Source organism: Mobula hypostoma, chromosome 1 (assembly GCF_963921235.1).
Source record: "Mobula hypostoma chromosome 1, sMobHyp1.1, whole genome shotgun sequence".
Classification (NCBI taxonomy): Eukaryota; Metazoa; Chordata; class Chondrichthyes; order Myliobatiformes; family Myliobatidae; genus Mobula; species Mobula hypostoma.
In genome coordinates, this window is record NC_086097.1 from 169,793,347 (window position 1) to 169,808,360 (window position 15,014).

Below are 15,014 nucleotides of genomic sequence, written 5' to 3' on the forward strand. Positions count from 1 at the left end.
TATCATATCATTCCTGCTTTTACTATATGTTACTGTTATTTTAGGTTTTATGTATTATTTGGCATGATTTGGTAGGTTATTTTTGGGTCTGCGAACGCTCACAAAATTTTCCCTTATAAATAAATGGTAATTGCTTCTTCACTTTATGACATTCCGGCTTACCAACACTTCATAGGAACGCTCTACCTTCGGATGGCGGGGGAAACCTGTAAGCAATTACCATTTATTAATATGAGAAAAATTTTTGAGAGTTCCCAGACCCAAAAAATAACCTACAAAATCATGCCAAATAACACATAAAACCTAAAATAATAGTAACATATAGTAAAAGCAGGAATGATATGATAAATACACAGCCTATATAAAGTAGAAATACTTCTCTACAATCATTGCCGCACTGTTCTCTGTAGCGAAAATCTCATGCAAGTGCTCTCAGCAGAAACACGGCGCAAGTGCTCTCGGCAGAAACACCCTCTCCAGTTACCTTTAAGCTATGAAGCTGCCAAATCATACCAAATAACATGTAAAAATACACAGCCTATATAAAGTGGAAATAATATATGTACAGTAGCCAAACTCACTACTGTCGTATTTATTGTTGATGGCTCGAAGCCTTTAAAATCATTCACTGCTTCGAGACACAGTTTCCTAAAAACACCATTTCTCATCGAGACTGTTAGCCTATCAAGAGCATCTCCAATGTTGGCAGTTGCCAGTTTTATATTGTTGTCTTTCCAGATCTCTGGCAAAGACACCTTGGAGTTGCCCCCTCTGTCAATGGTACTTAGAATAAAACGCATTACATTTTGTGTACAGTAAGCCTTAATTGTGGCTATTAGGCCTTGGTCACATGGCTGCAGCAACGATGTCGTATTCGGCGGTAAGGACGCAACAGCAATGTTACCGCCATACTCGGTAATGCCAGGCGGATGAGCAGCACAATTATCGACAATCACACCTATTATCGAGGTTATTTTCTCTACAGTATTTTTCAACAAAAGGACTAACGTATCCACTCATGTACTCAGAAAAAAGCACTTGAGTATTCCAACCACTTGGATGTGAATGAAACGCAACAGAAAGTGTTTTCTTATCTACACCTTTAAGTGCCCTCAGATTTTCTGAATGGTACACTAGTAGAGGCTTAAGGACAGCATCACCAGTGGTGTTAATAATAGCCATTAGGATAAACCTGTCCTTCGATGCCTTGTGTCCCTTAGCCTGCTTTTCTTCTATTGAAATAAATGTCTTGCTCGGCAATCTTTTCCAATAAATTGCAGTTTCGTCACAGTTAAACACTTGCTTATACGAATAACCACCTTCTGTAATTATTTTCTTCAGCTCTGCTGGGAACTTTTCGGCGGCTTCAGTATCAGCCAAAGCACTCTTTCCAGTAAACATTAAACTATGAAGCTGCCCTTGCCTCAGAAACCGATCAAATCACCCATGACCACCTTTAAATTCCACTTTTGCAACATTTTCATCACCATCGTCCAGTGCTTTCTGTCTCAGCTTATTAAAAAGACAACTGATTTCTCCTTAAGTATAAGAAAACTTAACGGAACACCATGCTTTGTACACTCATCAATCCACTCAAGCTTTCCATTTTATCCATTATTGGATGCCGACTAAGAGAGACCACTTTGCTACGAGCAGAACCAACAGTAACATCGGCGGCTTTCAAAATTCTTTCTGTGTATAAATAGTGCGAATGGTGGACGCAGGCAAGTTCAACGCGTGGACAATGTCCTTACTTCGTTCACCACGATCGAAATGCTTAATTATGCCTAGCTTTACGCAAAGTGTAACACCCTTACGAGCTCCTTTAGGCTTTTCCGATACCTTAGAATTCATCTTGCTAACGGATGCACAAAATAAATCGAGATAAAGCACGTGCTTAAGCAATGGCGGCTAGAATGCAGTTCCGGGGGAGGAGCTTGGCTGTTCGGGCGTGCGCTGTCTTTTTTCGTAGCAGTGAAAACACCTTCTGTTACAGGTAACTAATATAGGTCTTTCGTAACAGCGAGGTGTCGTAAAGCGAATGTTTGAAAAACGGGGGCTACCTGTATTACAAAAAGGAGGAATTTTGGGAAGAAGTAGCACTTGGATTAACAAATACGTTGTTCTTGTGTTCGTAATGTGGTGTTTGGGTCCAGTTTAACTTCATTTCAAATGCACTTTTAATGCATTTGCTGCATGTTTTCCAGGAGTTGCTGACTCAGAAATATAAGGATCCAAACGGTGTCTTTGATATTTGCAGCTGTCAGTTTGTCTACCACTATTCCTTTGAGTCACTGGAACAGGCAGACACCATGCTAAGGAATGCCTGCAATCACTTACGGCCAGGAGGTTATTTCATCGGAACCACACCAAACGCTTTTGAGCTTGTGTAAGTGAATTTGTCTTAAGTGCAAACCATTTTAACAATGTCAGATCTTGCGTGGGAAGGAGGAGGAGCATTAAAACTTATGATGTGTGAAACTAGTTGTGTGCTAAACTTAGTTATACTGTTGCTTCAGGTTTTCTATGCTCATCTTCCCTGTTCAAAAAAAAACATTGGTCTGCTGCGCGTTTTTCTCATGAGTCCACTGGTATGAGTGTTTGCTTTTTTGAATGAACCGCATTCGTTCTCTTGCGTTCTCTATGGTATCCTCTGAATTGCTCAGTTCCTGATATTTCTTAAATTTCCTCCACTATTTGCTGGTGTGTAATAGAATAAGTTACTATGCATTTATAACTGCAACAATAAATTATTAACAAGAACATGTATTTACTCAAAGAAACTGTTCCTTCGCTGTCATATAGTACTTCAGTCTAGACAATACTACACAAAACCTTGTCAAGTTCAGCACCATTCAGAAGGACAGATGTATGGAGACACCATCCCTTTCATGTTTTTTTCCAAGGCACATATCACCCTGACTTGGATTCCTAAATCTGGATAAAAATCTTAAAATTCCACCTCAATCTGCTTAGTGAGTCAGAGGTTATTTGCATTAAGTAGGTTCAAGCTGGACAACAGTTGATGTCTCTGCTTGAAGTGTCCATGTTCTGAGATTGCTTCCCTTCGATGTGATTTGATTGAAAATATTTTATTTTGCACTTAATTCTATGTCCCACCTACTTACTGCTTTTAAAGTCCTTTTCTTTGTAACTTAGCTTCTATCATTAACATTCCAATAGATTCTCTCCTCTCCTTCCCACTTTGTATTTTAGTACTTTTTCTCTATTTTTTAATTTCGTTTGGTGAAATCTCATCATTTTGAAACTTACTTTCTCCCACCACAGATGTTACTTAACAGGATGACAATTTCTATAATTTTGTTGTGTTAATATGTACACATTATCGCTGAATTTGTCTGTTTCTAATTCTGTTGTTTTTGCAAAACTGCTGCTGTTGAAGTTCTTTTTTTCTTAAAAGGTTGCTAAGTATTCCATTACTGACCCTAAGTGAGTCAGTCCGTAAGCTTTTTCAAACCTGAAAATTTCATGTTAATTTGCTATTGTTTGTCTGGTCAGTTTTCCATCAAATAGCATATTTTGCCTTTACTCCTTGATTCCTAGCCCTTAGTTGCTGATGTGGACTACTTTTATTTTCTGTCATTTGATACAGCACAAGAACAGGTCCTTCTGCCCACAATGTTGTGCCGAACCAGCTAAAAAGTAAATCAAAAACTCCCAAAAATGAATCCCTCCTATCTACACAATGCGCATATCCCTCCAACTTCCTCACATTCATGTGCCTATGTCTAATTTTTTTTGCCTTTACCACCATACCAGGCAGCACATTCCAGGCATTCGCCACTGAGTAAAAAACTTACCCCTCACATCCCCTTTGAATCTACCCCTTCTCGCCTTCAATCCCTGCCCTCTGGATTAGAAATTTCAACCCTGGGGGAAAAAGATACTCACCATCTACTCTGTCTATGCCTCTCATAATCTAATAAACCTCTATCAGATTTCCCCTCAGCCCCTGCTGTTCCAGTGACAGCAGCCCAAGTTTGTCCAGCCTCTCATGATAGAACACGTCCTCTAAACCAGGCATCCTCTTGGTAAACCTCTTGTGCACTCTCTCCAAAGTATCAACATCCTTCCTATAGTGTAGTATATATATATATATAGGCATCCGTTAGCCTCGTGAGACCACGGATTTGCGCCTTGGAAGGTTTCCAGGGCGCAGGCCTGGGCAAGGTTTTATGGAAGACCGGCAGTTGCCCATGCTGCAAGTCTCCCCTCTCCACGCCACTGATGTTGTCCAAAGGAAGGGCACTAGGGCCGATATAGCTTGGCACCGGTGTCGTCGCAGAGCAATGTGTGGTTAAGTGCCTTGCTTAAGGACACAACACACTGCCTCAGCTGAGGCTCGAACTAGCGACCTTCAGATCACTAGACCAACGCCTTAACCACTTGGCCACGCGCCAGCACAAGCCTTCTTAACCACTCTATCAACTTGTGTGGCCACTTTACTGGAGCCATGAACTTTGATCCCAAGATCTCTCTGCTTGCCAGCACTGAGCATTTATCTGGGTTAAACTCCATCTGCCATTTCTCTGCCCATATCTGCAACTGATCTATATTGTGCTATAGTTTTTGCCAGTCTTCTACACCACCCAAATGTATAAAATACCTTGGGATTCACCTTAATCCTATATGCCAAGGACTTTTCATGGCCTCTCCTGGCTTCCCTAATGCCCTTCTTTAATTCTTTTCTGTGCCCCAGCACAGATCCCTGTGGACCATCACTAATTACAACTCTGGTTTGACTAAGTCCTTTTGACCATTTCCTTCTGTCTTCTGTGTGCAAGCCAACTCACTGCGGACCCCGTGCAGCTTAATCTTTTGGATTAATCTCCCACGAGGGACTGTGTCAAATGCCTTACTAAAATCCATGTAAGCAACATCCACTGCTCTACCTTCATCGATCTCTCTTGTCACCTCTTCAAAAAACTCAGTCAAGTTGGTAAGTCACGACCTGCCCTCCACAAAGCCATGCTGGCTGTCCCTAATTAGGTCACCGGTTTCCAAATGCTCATATGTCCTTTCCCTAAGAACTTTTTTCCAACAATTTCCCTACAGCTGACAGAGACTCACCAGTCTATAGTTACCAGGATTTCCCCAAATAGAAGTATAATATTAGCCAGTCGTCTGTCCTCTGGGATCTCGCATGTGCCTAGAGAAGACATGAAGATGCTAGTCAAGGCGCCAGCGATCTCATCTCTTGCCTCCTTCAGTAACCTGGGTTAAATCCCATCAGATTCTGGGGACTTATTCACCTCAATATTCATTAGGAGGCTCAACACTTCCTCCTCCTTGACCTCCAAATGCCCTAATATATACACTCTGCATTGATCTCCTGGTCCTCCATGTCATTTTCCTTGGTATATACTGATGCAAAGTACTCATTAAGTACCTCACTCCCACTCTCTGCATCCAAGCAAATGTTCCCCTCTTTATCCTTGAGTGGTCCTAACCTCTCCCTAGTTATCCTCTTGCTCTTCATTTATATATAAAATGCCTTGGGATTCACCTTAATCCTACTTGCCAAGGACTTCTCATGGCCCCACCTGGCTTTTCTAATGTCCTCCTTTAGTTCTTTTCTGGCTTCTTTGTAATCTTCGTGCTCTGTTTGATCCTAACTTCTGAAGATTTACATTCTTTCCCCTTTTTTTGACTAAATTTGTCACCTCTCTGGAGATCCAAAGTTCTCTAATCTTTCCATCCATGTTCTTCCTTCTAACAGGAACATACCTTTCCTGTACTCTGTGCAATTGATCTTTGCACACCCTGCACATATCTGATGTGGACTTGCCAGAGAAAATGTTTTTCCAATTAATATTATGTCCTGCCAATAGAAACATAGAAAACCTACAGCACAATACAGGCCCTTCGGCCCACAATGCTGTGCCGAACATGTACTTACTTTAGAAATTACCTATGGTTACCCATAGCCCTCTATCTTTCTAAGCTCCATGTACCTATCCAGGAGTCTCTTAAAAGACCCTATTGTATCCGCCTCCACCACAGTCACTGGCAGCCCATTCCGTGCACTCACCACTCTCTGTGTAAAAAAAAACTTTATATCCCCTGATATCCCCTCTGTACCTACTTCCAAACACCTTAAAACTGTGCCCCCTCGTGTTAGCCATTTCAGCCCTGGTAATTTGCTGTACCCTCTTGTAATGCCCTCATAATGCCATCGTAATTTGCTGAACCCCAATTTAAAATTCTCCTGCAAGGACCATACCTATCCTTATCTATAGCTATCCTGGAAGACAAGGAGTTGTGGTCACTGTTCCGTAACTGCTCACCCACTGAAAGGTCAATCGCCTGGCCAGGCTCACTACCCAACACCTGGTCCAGTGCATCCCCTTGCTCTAAGAGGTTCCAGTTTATATTAGGAAAGTTGAAATCCCCCATGACGACCACCCTATTATTTTTTACATATTTCTTTAATCTGTCTACACATTTGTTCCTCAATGTCCCAGAGGCTAATGGGGGGAGGGGGTTGTAGTGCAATCCCATTAGTTTGATTGCACCCTTCCTGTTCCTGAGTTCTACCCAAACAGACTGTCTCTGACACCTCCATTATGTCTCCCTAAGTGCAGCTGTGATATTGTCCCTGATCAGCAGTGCAACTATTCCCCCCCCCCACTTACCACCACCTCGATCTTCTCTAAAACTTAAAAAACCTGGTGCATTAATCATCCCTTCCTGCCCTCCTCTCAACCAAGTTTCTGTAATGGCCACACCCGTACTGATGCATGATCTTAAGTTCTACCCTCAATGAAATTTTGTGGCAGAGAAATTCTTTGCAAATTCCCTTTTCTATATATTTAGACACTTGATCTGTCAAATATGATTTTTGCCTTTTGTATGTCCCTAGTAATTGGTTATTCTTCCAGCCAAGCCACTTAAACCTTATTTAAAAAAAAACAAATGGCTTGAGGAACTCAGCAGGATGGAAATAGGCAGTTAATGTCTTAACCAAGACCCATCGTCTGACCCCAGACTGAGTCCAGTTGAAGAGTGTTGACTGGACTAAGACTTCGTGTCCTTTTTCCTTCACAGATGCCGCCACACATGATGAGTTCCTTCAGCTGTTTGTCTTTTTGCTTCAGATTCCAGCATGCAGTATCTAGTGTTTACTTGATCCTGAATCTAGCTTTATTACATTACCATAATCCTGCAGCATTGAAACGTGTATAAACCATTCAGTTTAAGGCATTGTGATTTGTTTCTATAATCTGCATGTTATTTATAAACAACAGTTTGTCATAATTTGATATTTCTTTAACTTATTTTCTTCAGTAAACGCCTGGAAGCATCAGAAACCAACTCCTTTGGAAATGAATTGTACAGTGTAACTTTTCAAAAGAAGGGAGAATACCCACTCTTTGGCTGCCAGTATGATTTTAACTTGGAAGGAGTTGTTAATGTCCCTGAATTCCTTGTTTACTTTCCGTTGTTTGAAGAGTAAGTTCTCTGATTGTATTATAATGTCAATAGAACAGTTCTAATTCAAGATCAGCAGTCACGAATTACTACTCTTTAGTGCTTTTTAAATTTCTATAAATGTTTGTCCAATTTCAGTGAGGTGACATATCATCCTGAAGCTGCAATCATTGGGGGTGAGTGAGGAGCAATAAATTTGGACAAATATTTTCTTTGTGAGAAAAGTACTTTTGGGTAGATTTCACCTTCTAACCAGAAGATATAGGGTATTGCAATGTGATGTTATTAGGAGATGCATCCAGACAACTGTTGTTTTCAAAATGGTGTTGGAGACTCATCTACTGATGAGGTTGGTGCAGTTAAGAGCAACTTCAACATAACACTTACTGCAAGATAGGGAGGTGTCAGGTTACTTGTGTCTCATTCACTATCAACTGAAGTTGACATTGAGCTCTATAATTTTGGGGATCTTGCTGCAATTACATTTTGAGCTGTGCTACTGCAGGTTATGTTTTGACTTTTTCCACTAAAAAAAAGTTCCTCTTCATAGAATCATAAAATGGGCCCTTTCAGTCCACCTTGTCTGTGCTGACCACGATACCATTATAATGTTATAAACATCTACAGTCACCCCTCAGCCTTTTACATTCTGTTGTAGTTTGATAGTTTGGCTCTTAAACCAATGTTTATTTTGAGAAACTGAACTTTTATTTGCATTAACCTTCAGTCTTTTAAAGAATGGCTAAATTTTTAAATGTAGTATATAACATAATTGCAATAGGTTTCTAAATGTTTTATTATGTTTTACCCCATGCCTTGCATGAGGTTTTCACATTTTGCAGAGCTGCTTTTATGAAGTAATTGAACACTACAAAATCTGAAGCAGATTGCAGTCCTCTAATAGGTTGTATTATAGACGTGCATGCGCACCTACAATCTAGTTTTCACCTTGTTAAAGATGACTACTTCCATGTGTAAGTGAATCAGAGTAAATAATGAGTAACAATCTGTAGAATTTAGGAATTTGATCAGTGTTTAAAGTTTCTGATCTTCTGGTGTTCATTATATGTTTGCCTTTCCTAGGATGGCTAAAAGGCACAAAATGAAGCTGGTTTTAAAAAAAACTTTTGCAGAGTTTTTCGAAGACAAAGTCCGGAATCCAGAGCATAAATTGCTGTTGAAGAAGATGAAGTCACTAGAGGTAATATGAAAACATAACCTTTGTTGTGTTAGACATAATTTAGTAAAGTAGAAGTTTAAATTTCCCATTCCACTTCCCCAAAAATACTTTTAGGATGTCTTAATTATATAACACTCTAAGATATAGGAGCAGTATTAGGCTATTTGGCCCATCGAGTCTGCTACACCATTTCATCATGGCTGATCCAATTTTCCTCTCTGCCCCAGTCTTCTACCTTCTCCTCACATCCCTTCATGCTTTGACTAATCAAGAATCTACAAGACTTTAAGTATACATTAAGACTTGGCCTCTACAGCTGCCTGAGGCAAAGAATTCCACAGATTCACCACTCTCTGGCTAAAGAAATTCCTCCTCATCTCCATTCTAAAAGGACTCCTCTCTATTCGAAGACTGTGTCTTCTGGTCTTAGCCTCTCCCACCATAGGAAACATCCTCTCCACATCCATTCTATCAAGGCCTTTCACTATTTGATAGGTTTCAATGAGGTCACCCCCCCATTCTTCTGAATTCTGGTGAATACAGGCCCAGAGCCATCAAATGCTTTTCATATGACAAGCCATTTAGTCCTGGAATCAATTTTGTGAACCTCCTTTGAACCCTCTCCAGTTTCAGCACACCTTTTCTAAGATGAGGGGCCCAAAACTGCTCACAATACTCCAAGTGAGGCCTCACCAGTGCTTTATAAAGTGCCAACATTACATCCTTGTGTTTATATTCTAGTCCTCTTGAAATGAATGCTAATATACCATTTGTCTTCCTCACCACAGACTCAGCCTGCAAATTAATCTTTAGGGAATCCTGCACAAAGACTCTCAAGTCCCTTTGCACCTCAGTTCTGTTTTGTATTTTCTCTCCATTCAGAAAATAGTTAACCCTTTAATTTCTTCTACCAAAGTGCATGACCATACTCTTGGCACTGTATTCCATCTGCCATTTCTTTGCCCATTCTCCTAATCTAAGTCCTTCTGTAGCTCTCTACTTCCTCAACACTATCTGTCCCTTCCACCTATCTTCATATCATCTGTAAACTTTGCAACAAATAATTCTATCATCCAAGTCACTGATATATAACGTAAAAAGAATCGGTCCCAACACAGACCCCTGTGGAACACCACTAGCCACTGGCAGCCAACCAGAAAATGCTCTCTTTATTCCCTACTTTGCCTCCTGCCAATCAGCTACTGCTTTATCCATGCTAGAATCTTTCTTTTAAAACCATGTGTTGTAGTTTGTTAAGCAGCCTCATGTGTGGCACCTTGTCAAAGGCCTTCTGAAAATCCAAGCACACAACAGCTTGTTATTTCTTCAAAGAATTCCAACAGATTTGTCAGGCGAGATTTTCCCCTGAGGAAACCATGATGACTACACCCTGTCTTATCATGTGGCTCCAAGTACCCTGAGACCTCATCCTTAATAATCGACTCCAGCATTTCCCAACTACTGAGGTCAGACCAACTGGCCTTTCGTTTCCTTTTTTTCTGCCTCTTGAAGAATGGAATGACATTTGCAATTTTCCAGTCTTCTGGAACCTTTTCAGAACCCTGGAGTGTACACCATCTGGTCCAGGTGACTTATCTACCTTCAGACCTCTCGTTTCCCAAGAACCTTCTCTCTAGTTATGGTAAATTCACGCACTTCATACCCCCTAACACCTGGACTTTCTACCATATTGCTAGTGTCTTCCACGGTGAAGACTGATGCAAAATCGTTATTCAGTTTATCTGCCATTTCCTTGCCCCCAGTACTACCTCTCCAGCCGTTTTCTAGCGGTCCAATATCCGCTCTCACCTCTCTCATACACTCTATGTATCTGAAGAAACTTTTAGTATCCTCTTCAATATTATTGGCTAGCTTACTTTCATATTCCATGAAAGATGCAATGTAATTTCGTATCCTTTTTTTACTGTAGTGACGGGTAACTATTTCCACGATCTTTAAAAACAACATTAGAGTATAAGAAAATACAGGAGCAAGCTACCCAAACCCTCTAGCCAGCTCCTCCATCCTCCATTCAATATGATAATGAATGTTTAGAATTTGTTGACAGAGCTCTGGAGGCCAAATCACTGTGTATTTAAGACAGAGATTGATAGTTCTTGATTGGTAAGGGAATTCAGGGTTACGGGGAAGGCTGAAGAATGTGACTGAGAAATAAAAATCAGCCTTGAATGAATGGCAGAGAGCAGACTTGATGAGCTGAATGGCCCAATTCTACTCTTATATAATTTGATAACTGACCTATCTAAAGCCTCAACTCCTCTTCTGTGCCAGATTCCCATAGCCCTCAATTCTCTGATGTCTCAGAGGATTAGCTTCTTTCTCTTTAGATACTACTGTGATCTCACCTCTAATTTTCTGTGGTCAGAGGCTTCCAGAGATTTGTCAGAAAATTACGGTAAGTTTTCACACCTAGTATGACTATCCCCTAATTGTGTAATTTCCCCCCTTTGTTCGAGACTCTTCCACTGGTTGAAATGTCTCAACATCTGTCATGTCATAACCCTTAAGGATCTTGTATGTTTTTATAAGATCAAACCGCCATTATTAAAACTCCAAAGTACATAGATCAAATTTCTTTACCATCATTCTTTCCTTTTAATATTAGAGGTCTCATTCCTTTATACTGAATTTTGTAGAATCAGTTTCAAAGTAGATTTTTAAGAGAGTTGTAGAATCATTGTGGGTATGTGGAAGTATAGATGAGCCTTGTCTAATTGATTTCACATATCCTTCTTGTTCCTTATGATAGGGAAGAGACTATTCAGCCTTTCCAGCCTGTGCTAGCTCTCAGAGCAATCCATTTCTCCTGCTTATTTCTGTGCAATCTGTTTTCTTACCCCTGCCCATTACCACGCCTGCTTCATTGACCATCCACTTACAGCACGGGCAATTTACTGTAACCAATTAGCTAAAAGCCAGTACAACTTTGAGGTATGTGGAGGTAATCAGAGCTTCAAGGAGAAAGCAGGTGGTCACAGAGGACGTGCAAACTCCACACTGTTGGCACTGGAGGTCAAAATCAAGCCTGGGTAACTATAGCTGTGAGACAGCAGCTCTACATTCTGTGCCACTAGAATAACTGTAGATGTAATATTTTATGCTGCAGTAGCTGACTTGGAGTTTTCAATGATGTCCCATTACTCATTTATAATGTTGACATATCACTGAGAGCACTTCCAAACACTTGTTGTCACAAGTTAGCACTTAGTGAGACTTCAGAGCTCCATATGGTATTCAGTGTTTTGATAGCATACATGTTTCCTCACAGTGAGGAATGTTTCCTCACAGTGAGGAATGATTCCTCTGCAGTGAGACCCCTCTATTTATCTAAACGTGTTTAAATTGTTTATTTAAAGAATGCTATGGGAATGCAAGATTGCAGTGATAATTAGAAGTTATGACTGAATTGCCTTCAAATTTCTCTTTAATTTTTAAATGTCTTTTTGTAAGTGGTTTTAATACTTCTGTTGTATGTTTTGCAGCAATATCCCATTCCAGAGAACAGCAGTTTTATATCTAACAAGAATGATTATAAACACGCAGAAGATTTCCTGAAGAATCCGCAAGCTAAGGCACCAATTGTAAGCTGAAACTTGGTCATTTTTAGTTTGAGTAGTTTAATAAGCATCTTTTTAATGGCTTTTGATTAATCGACTTGGACCTTGCAAATCGTTTTGCAGCAAAAAGCAGAGATTTGTTTTGTGCTAATAAGAAGTTTAGTTATTAACAGTGGCTATTAGGTTATATGTAAAAAGGTACAAAATCTAAAGAATGCAGGGAAGTTAATTTTCTGATATTAAGGAGAATTGCGAAAGTTAGATGTTTTAAATTGATGCATTTGTGATACTGGTAGAAGGACAGGAAGAAAAGAATTGGGGTCAGAAGATTACAACGTGGGCTCAATTTGGTTGAGATAAGAAATTGCACAGAATAGCATACTTGAGTGGGAATAATATTTTACGGGCCTCCTAAAACTAACTGCAGTGTAGGACAGTATAAATTAAAAAATGGGGGCTGCAATAATCTGTAGTAATTGTGAGGAGCTTTCATCTTGTAGATTGGATAAATCAAATTGGAAAAGATAATCTTGTGAGTGTGTTCTTAGTGTGTATTTGGGTGAAAACACATTGCTGGAAATATTCAGCTGGTCAGACAACATTGGAGAGGGAAATTGAGTTAAATGTGGAATCCATTGTCAAGGAAGCAGTAGTAGGACATTTAGCAAGGCGGGGTTCATGGTTGTAGAAAAGGGAATTCATGTTTGACAGACTTAACATTTTGAGGTTGTAACAAACCAAGTTGATTGAGAGAACCAATAAATGTACAGTATTTGGATATCCAGAAAAAATTCAGTAATGTGCCACATAGATTGCAGTGCATGGTAGGATATTGGGGCATTAGAGAAATATATTAGTATGGACAAAGGATTAGCTATCAAACAGAAAAAAGGCATAGTAATAATCCCAAAGAGGCTGAACTATGTGGAATCATCTTCACAAAGCTAATGAATTCACTGAGTTTGAAAATTTATTAACTGCAAAGACATTTGTAATATTTCAGAACGCTTATATGAATGGTGGGTTTCCCCATAAGATCTATACAGTTTTCGAGAGGCAGCAATTCACTAATGCTTCCCCTTGAGTCCCTCCGTTGGTTGGGGTCAACCTTTTATGTTGTGTCTCAGCGATCTATGTGATATGCAAGCCAGGGCAGTACAATATGTAAAGCAAGCTGTTGCCAAATTAGCAGACACCCCCTCTCCATGCAGCTGGTTAATCCAAAGGAGTAGCAGAAGCTGACAGTTTGGCACCAGCAATGATGTAGGAATTGCCCATCAGCATTCAATTCAACATGGGTCTGTCTGAGTGACTCTAACTCCAGGTCTTTACTCGGGATTTACTCCCATAGCCTTCCCCATGAGTAGGTATAGCTGCGAGGCAGCAGAGGTTTGAGTTCAGGGCTGATCTTCTAGATGAGCTGCCAAACATGGTTGACCAGCTCCATCTGCCCTGAGTGACTGGTTTTAAGGTGCCTGTAACGTGCCTTTGCCCCTTCTCCTGTCAGTATGCATGACTATGTTAGGCTATGTGTGCAAACAAATTTGATGGACAGAGCTCAAGCAGTATGCTTTAGGGCTACCCCACATCTTGAACATTTAAATGTTGGGATAGTTAATAGTTCAACTTACCTTCTTTTAATTTGACTGTGGGACAAAGTGGCAGCAGCAACTGGAAATGAGCAGAGTAACAAATGTGGTAGTGTGAAATGGAACAAGGGAATTGGTTGTTGACTTCAGAAGGAGTAGCGGACTGCATGACTCAATTTACATCGGTGGTGTGTAAGTGGAACAGGTCAAAAGCTTTAAGTTCCTTGGGGTCAGTATCACAAATGACCTGACTTGGTCCAACCAAGCAGAGTCCACTGCCAAGAAGGCCCACCAGCGCCTTTACTTCCTGAGAAAACTGAAGAAATTTGGCCTGTCCCCTAAAACACTCACTAATTTTTATAGATGCACCGTAGAAAGCATTCTTCTAGGGTGCATCACAACCTGGTATGGAAGTTGTCCTGTCCAAGACCGGAAGAAGCTGCAGAAGATCGTGAACACAGCCCAGCACATCACACAAACCAATCTTCCATCCTTGGACTCACTTTACACTGCACGCTGTCGGAGCAGTGCTGCCAGGATAATCAAGGACGCGACCCACCCAGCCAACAGACTTTTCATCCCTCTTCCCTCTGGGAGAAGGCTCAGGAGCTTGAAGACTCGTACGGCCAGATTTGGGAACAGCTTCTTTCCAACTGTGATAAGACTGCTGAACGGATCCTGACCCGGATCTGGGCCGTACCCTCCAAATATCCGGACCTGCCTCTCGGTTTTTTTGCACTACCTTACTCTCAATTTTTCTATTTTCTATTTATGATTTGTAATTTAAATTTTTAATATTTACTATCAATTTGTAATCCAGGGAGAGGGAAGCGCAGAATCAAATATCACTATGATGATTGTAAGTTCTAGTATCAATTGTTTGGCGACAATAAAGTATAAAGTATAAAGTAAAGTAATGGTAAGTGCGATGAGTATAGATGGTTGATTGATGGTCAGCTAGAGTATGACGGGCCTGTTTGTGCTGCATTACTCTGATCTGAACATTAGAATTAATTCTAATTTCATATTTAAATAGTTGAAATTACAACGATGTAAATCTGTGGGGTGTATAAAAAAACTACATATTGGATACTATTCTGTGATGCCTGGAATATAATTATGAATTTTTCATTTGTCTTTTGTCATTACAAAAATGGTTTTGTGTTGTTTGTTTCACAGGGAACATTAAGCAAATCTGAATGGGAGGCTACAAGT

General features: G+C 40.3%; 1 protein-coding gene across 2 annotated transcripts in view; it reads left to right on the top strand.

Annotated features, from left to right (window-relative positions):
• The window catches only part of rnmt (RNA (guanine-7-) methyltransferase), a 39,245-nt gene that overhangs the window by 20,384 nt on the left and 3,847 nt on the right, over positions 1-15,014 (top strand). The window contains exons 5-9 of one of the 2 annotated variants that reach the window (XM_063059747.1): positions 2,208-2,389; positions 7,309-7,473; positions 8,536-8,653; positions 12,136-12,234; positions 14,979-15,012. In XM_063059747.1, the coding sequence (XP_062915817.1) occupies positions 2,208-2,389; positions 7,309-7,473; positions 8,536-8,653; positions 12,136-12,234; positions 14,979-15,012 (598 nt within the window). The remainder of the gene's footprint in view (positions 1-2,207; positions 2,390-7,308; positions 7,474-8,535; positions 8,654-12,135; positions 12,235-14,978; positions 15,013-15,014) is intronic. The other variant, XM_063059742.1, reaches the window with a different exon arrangement.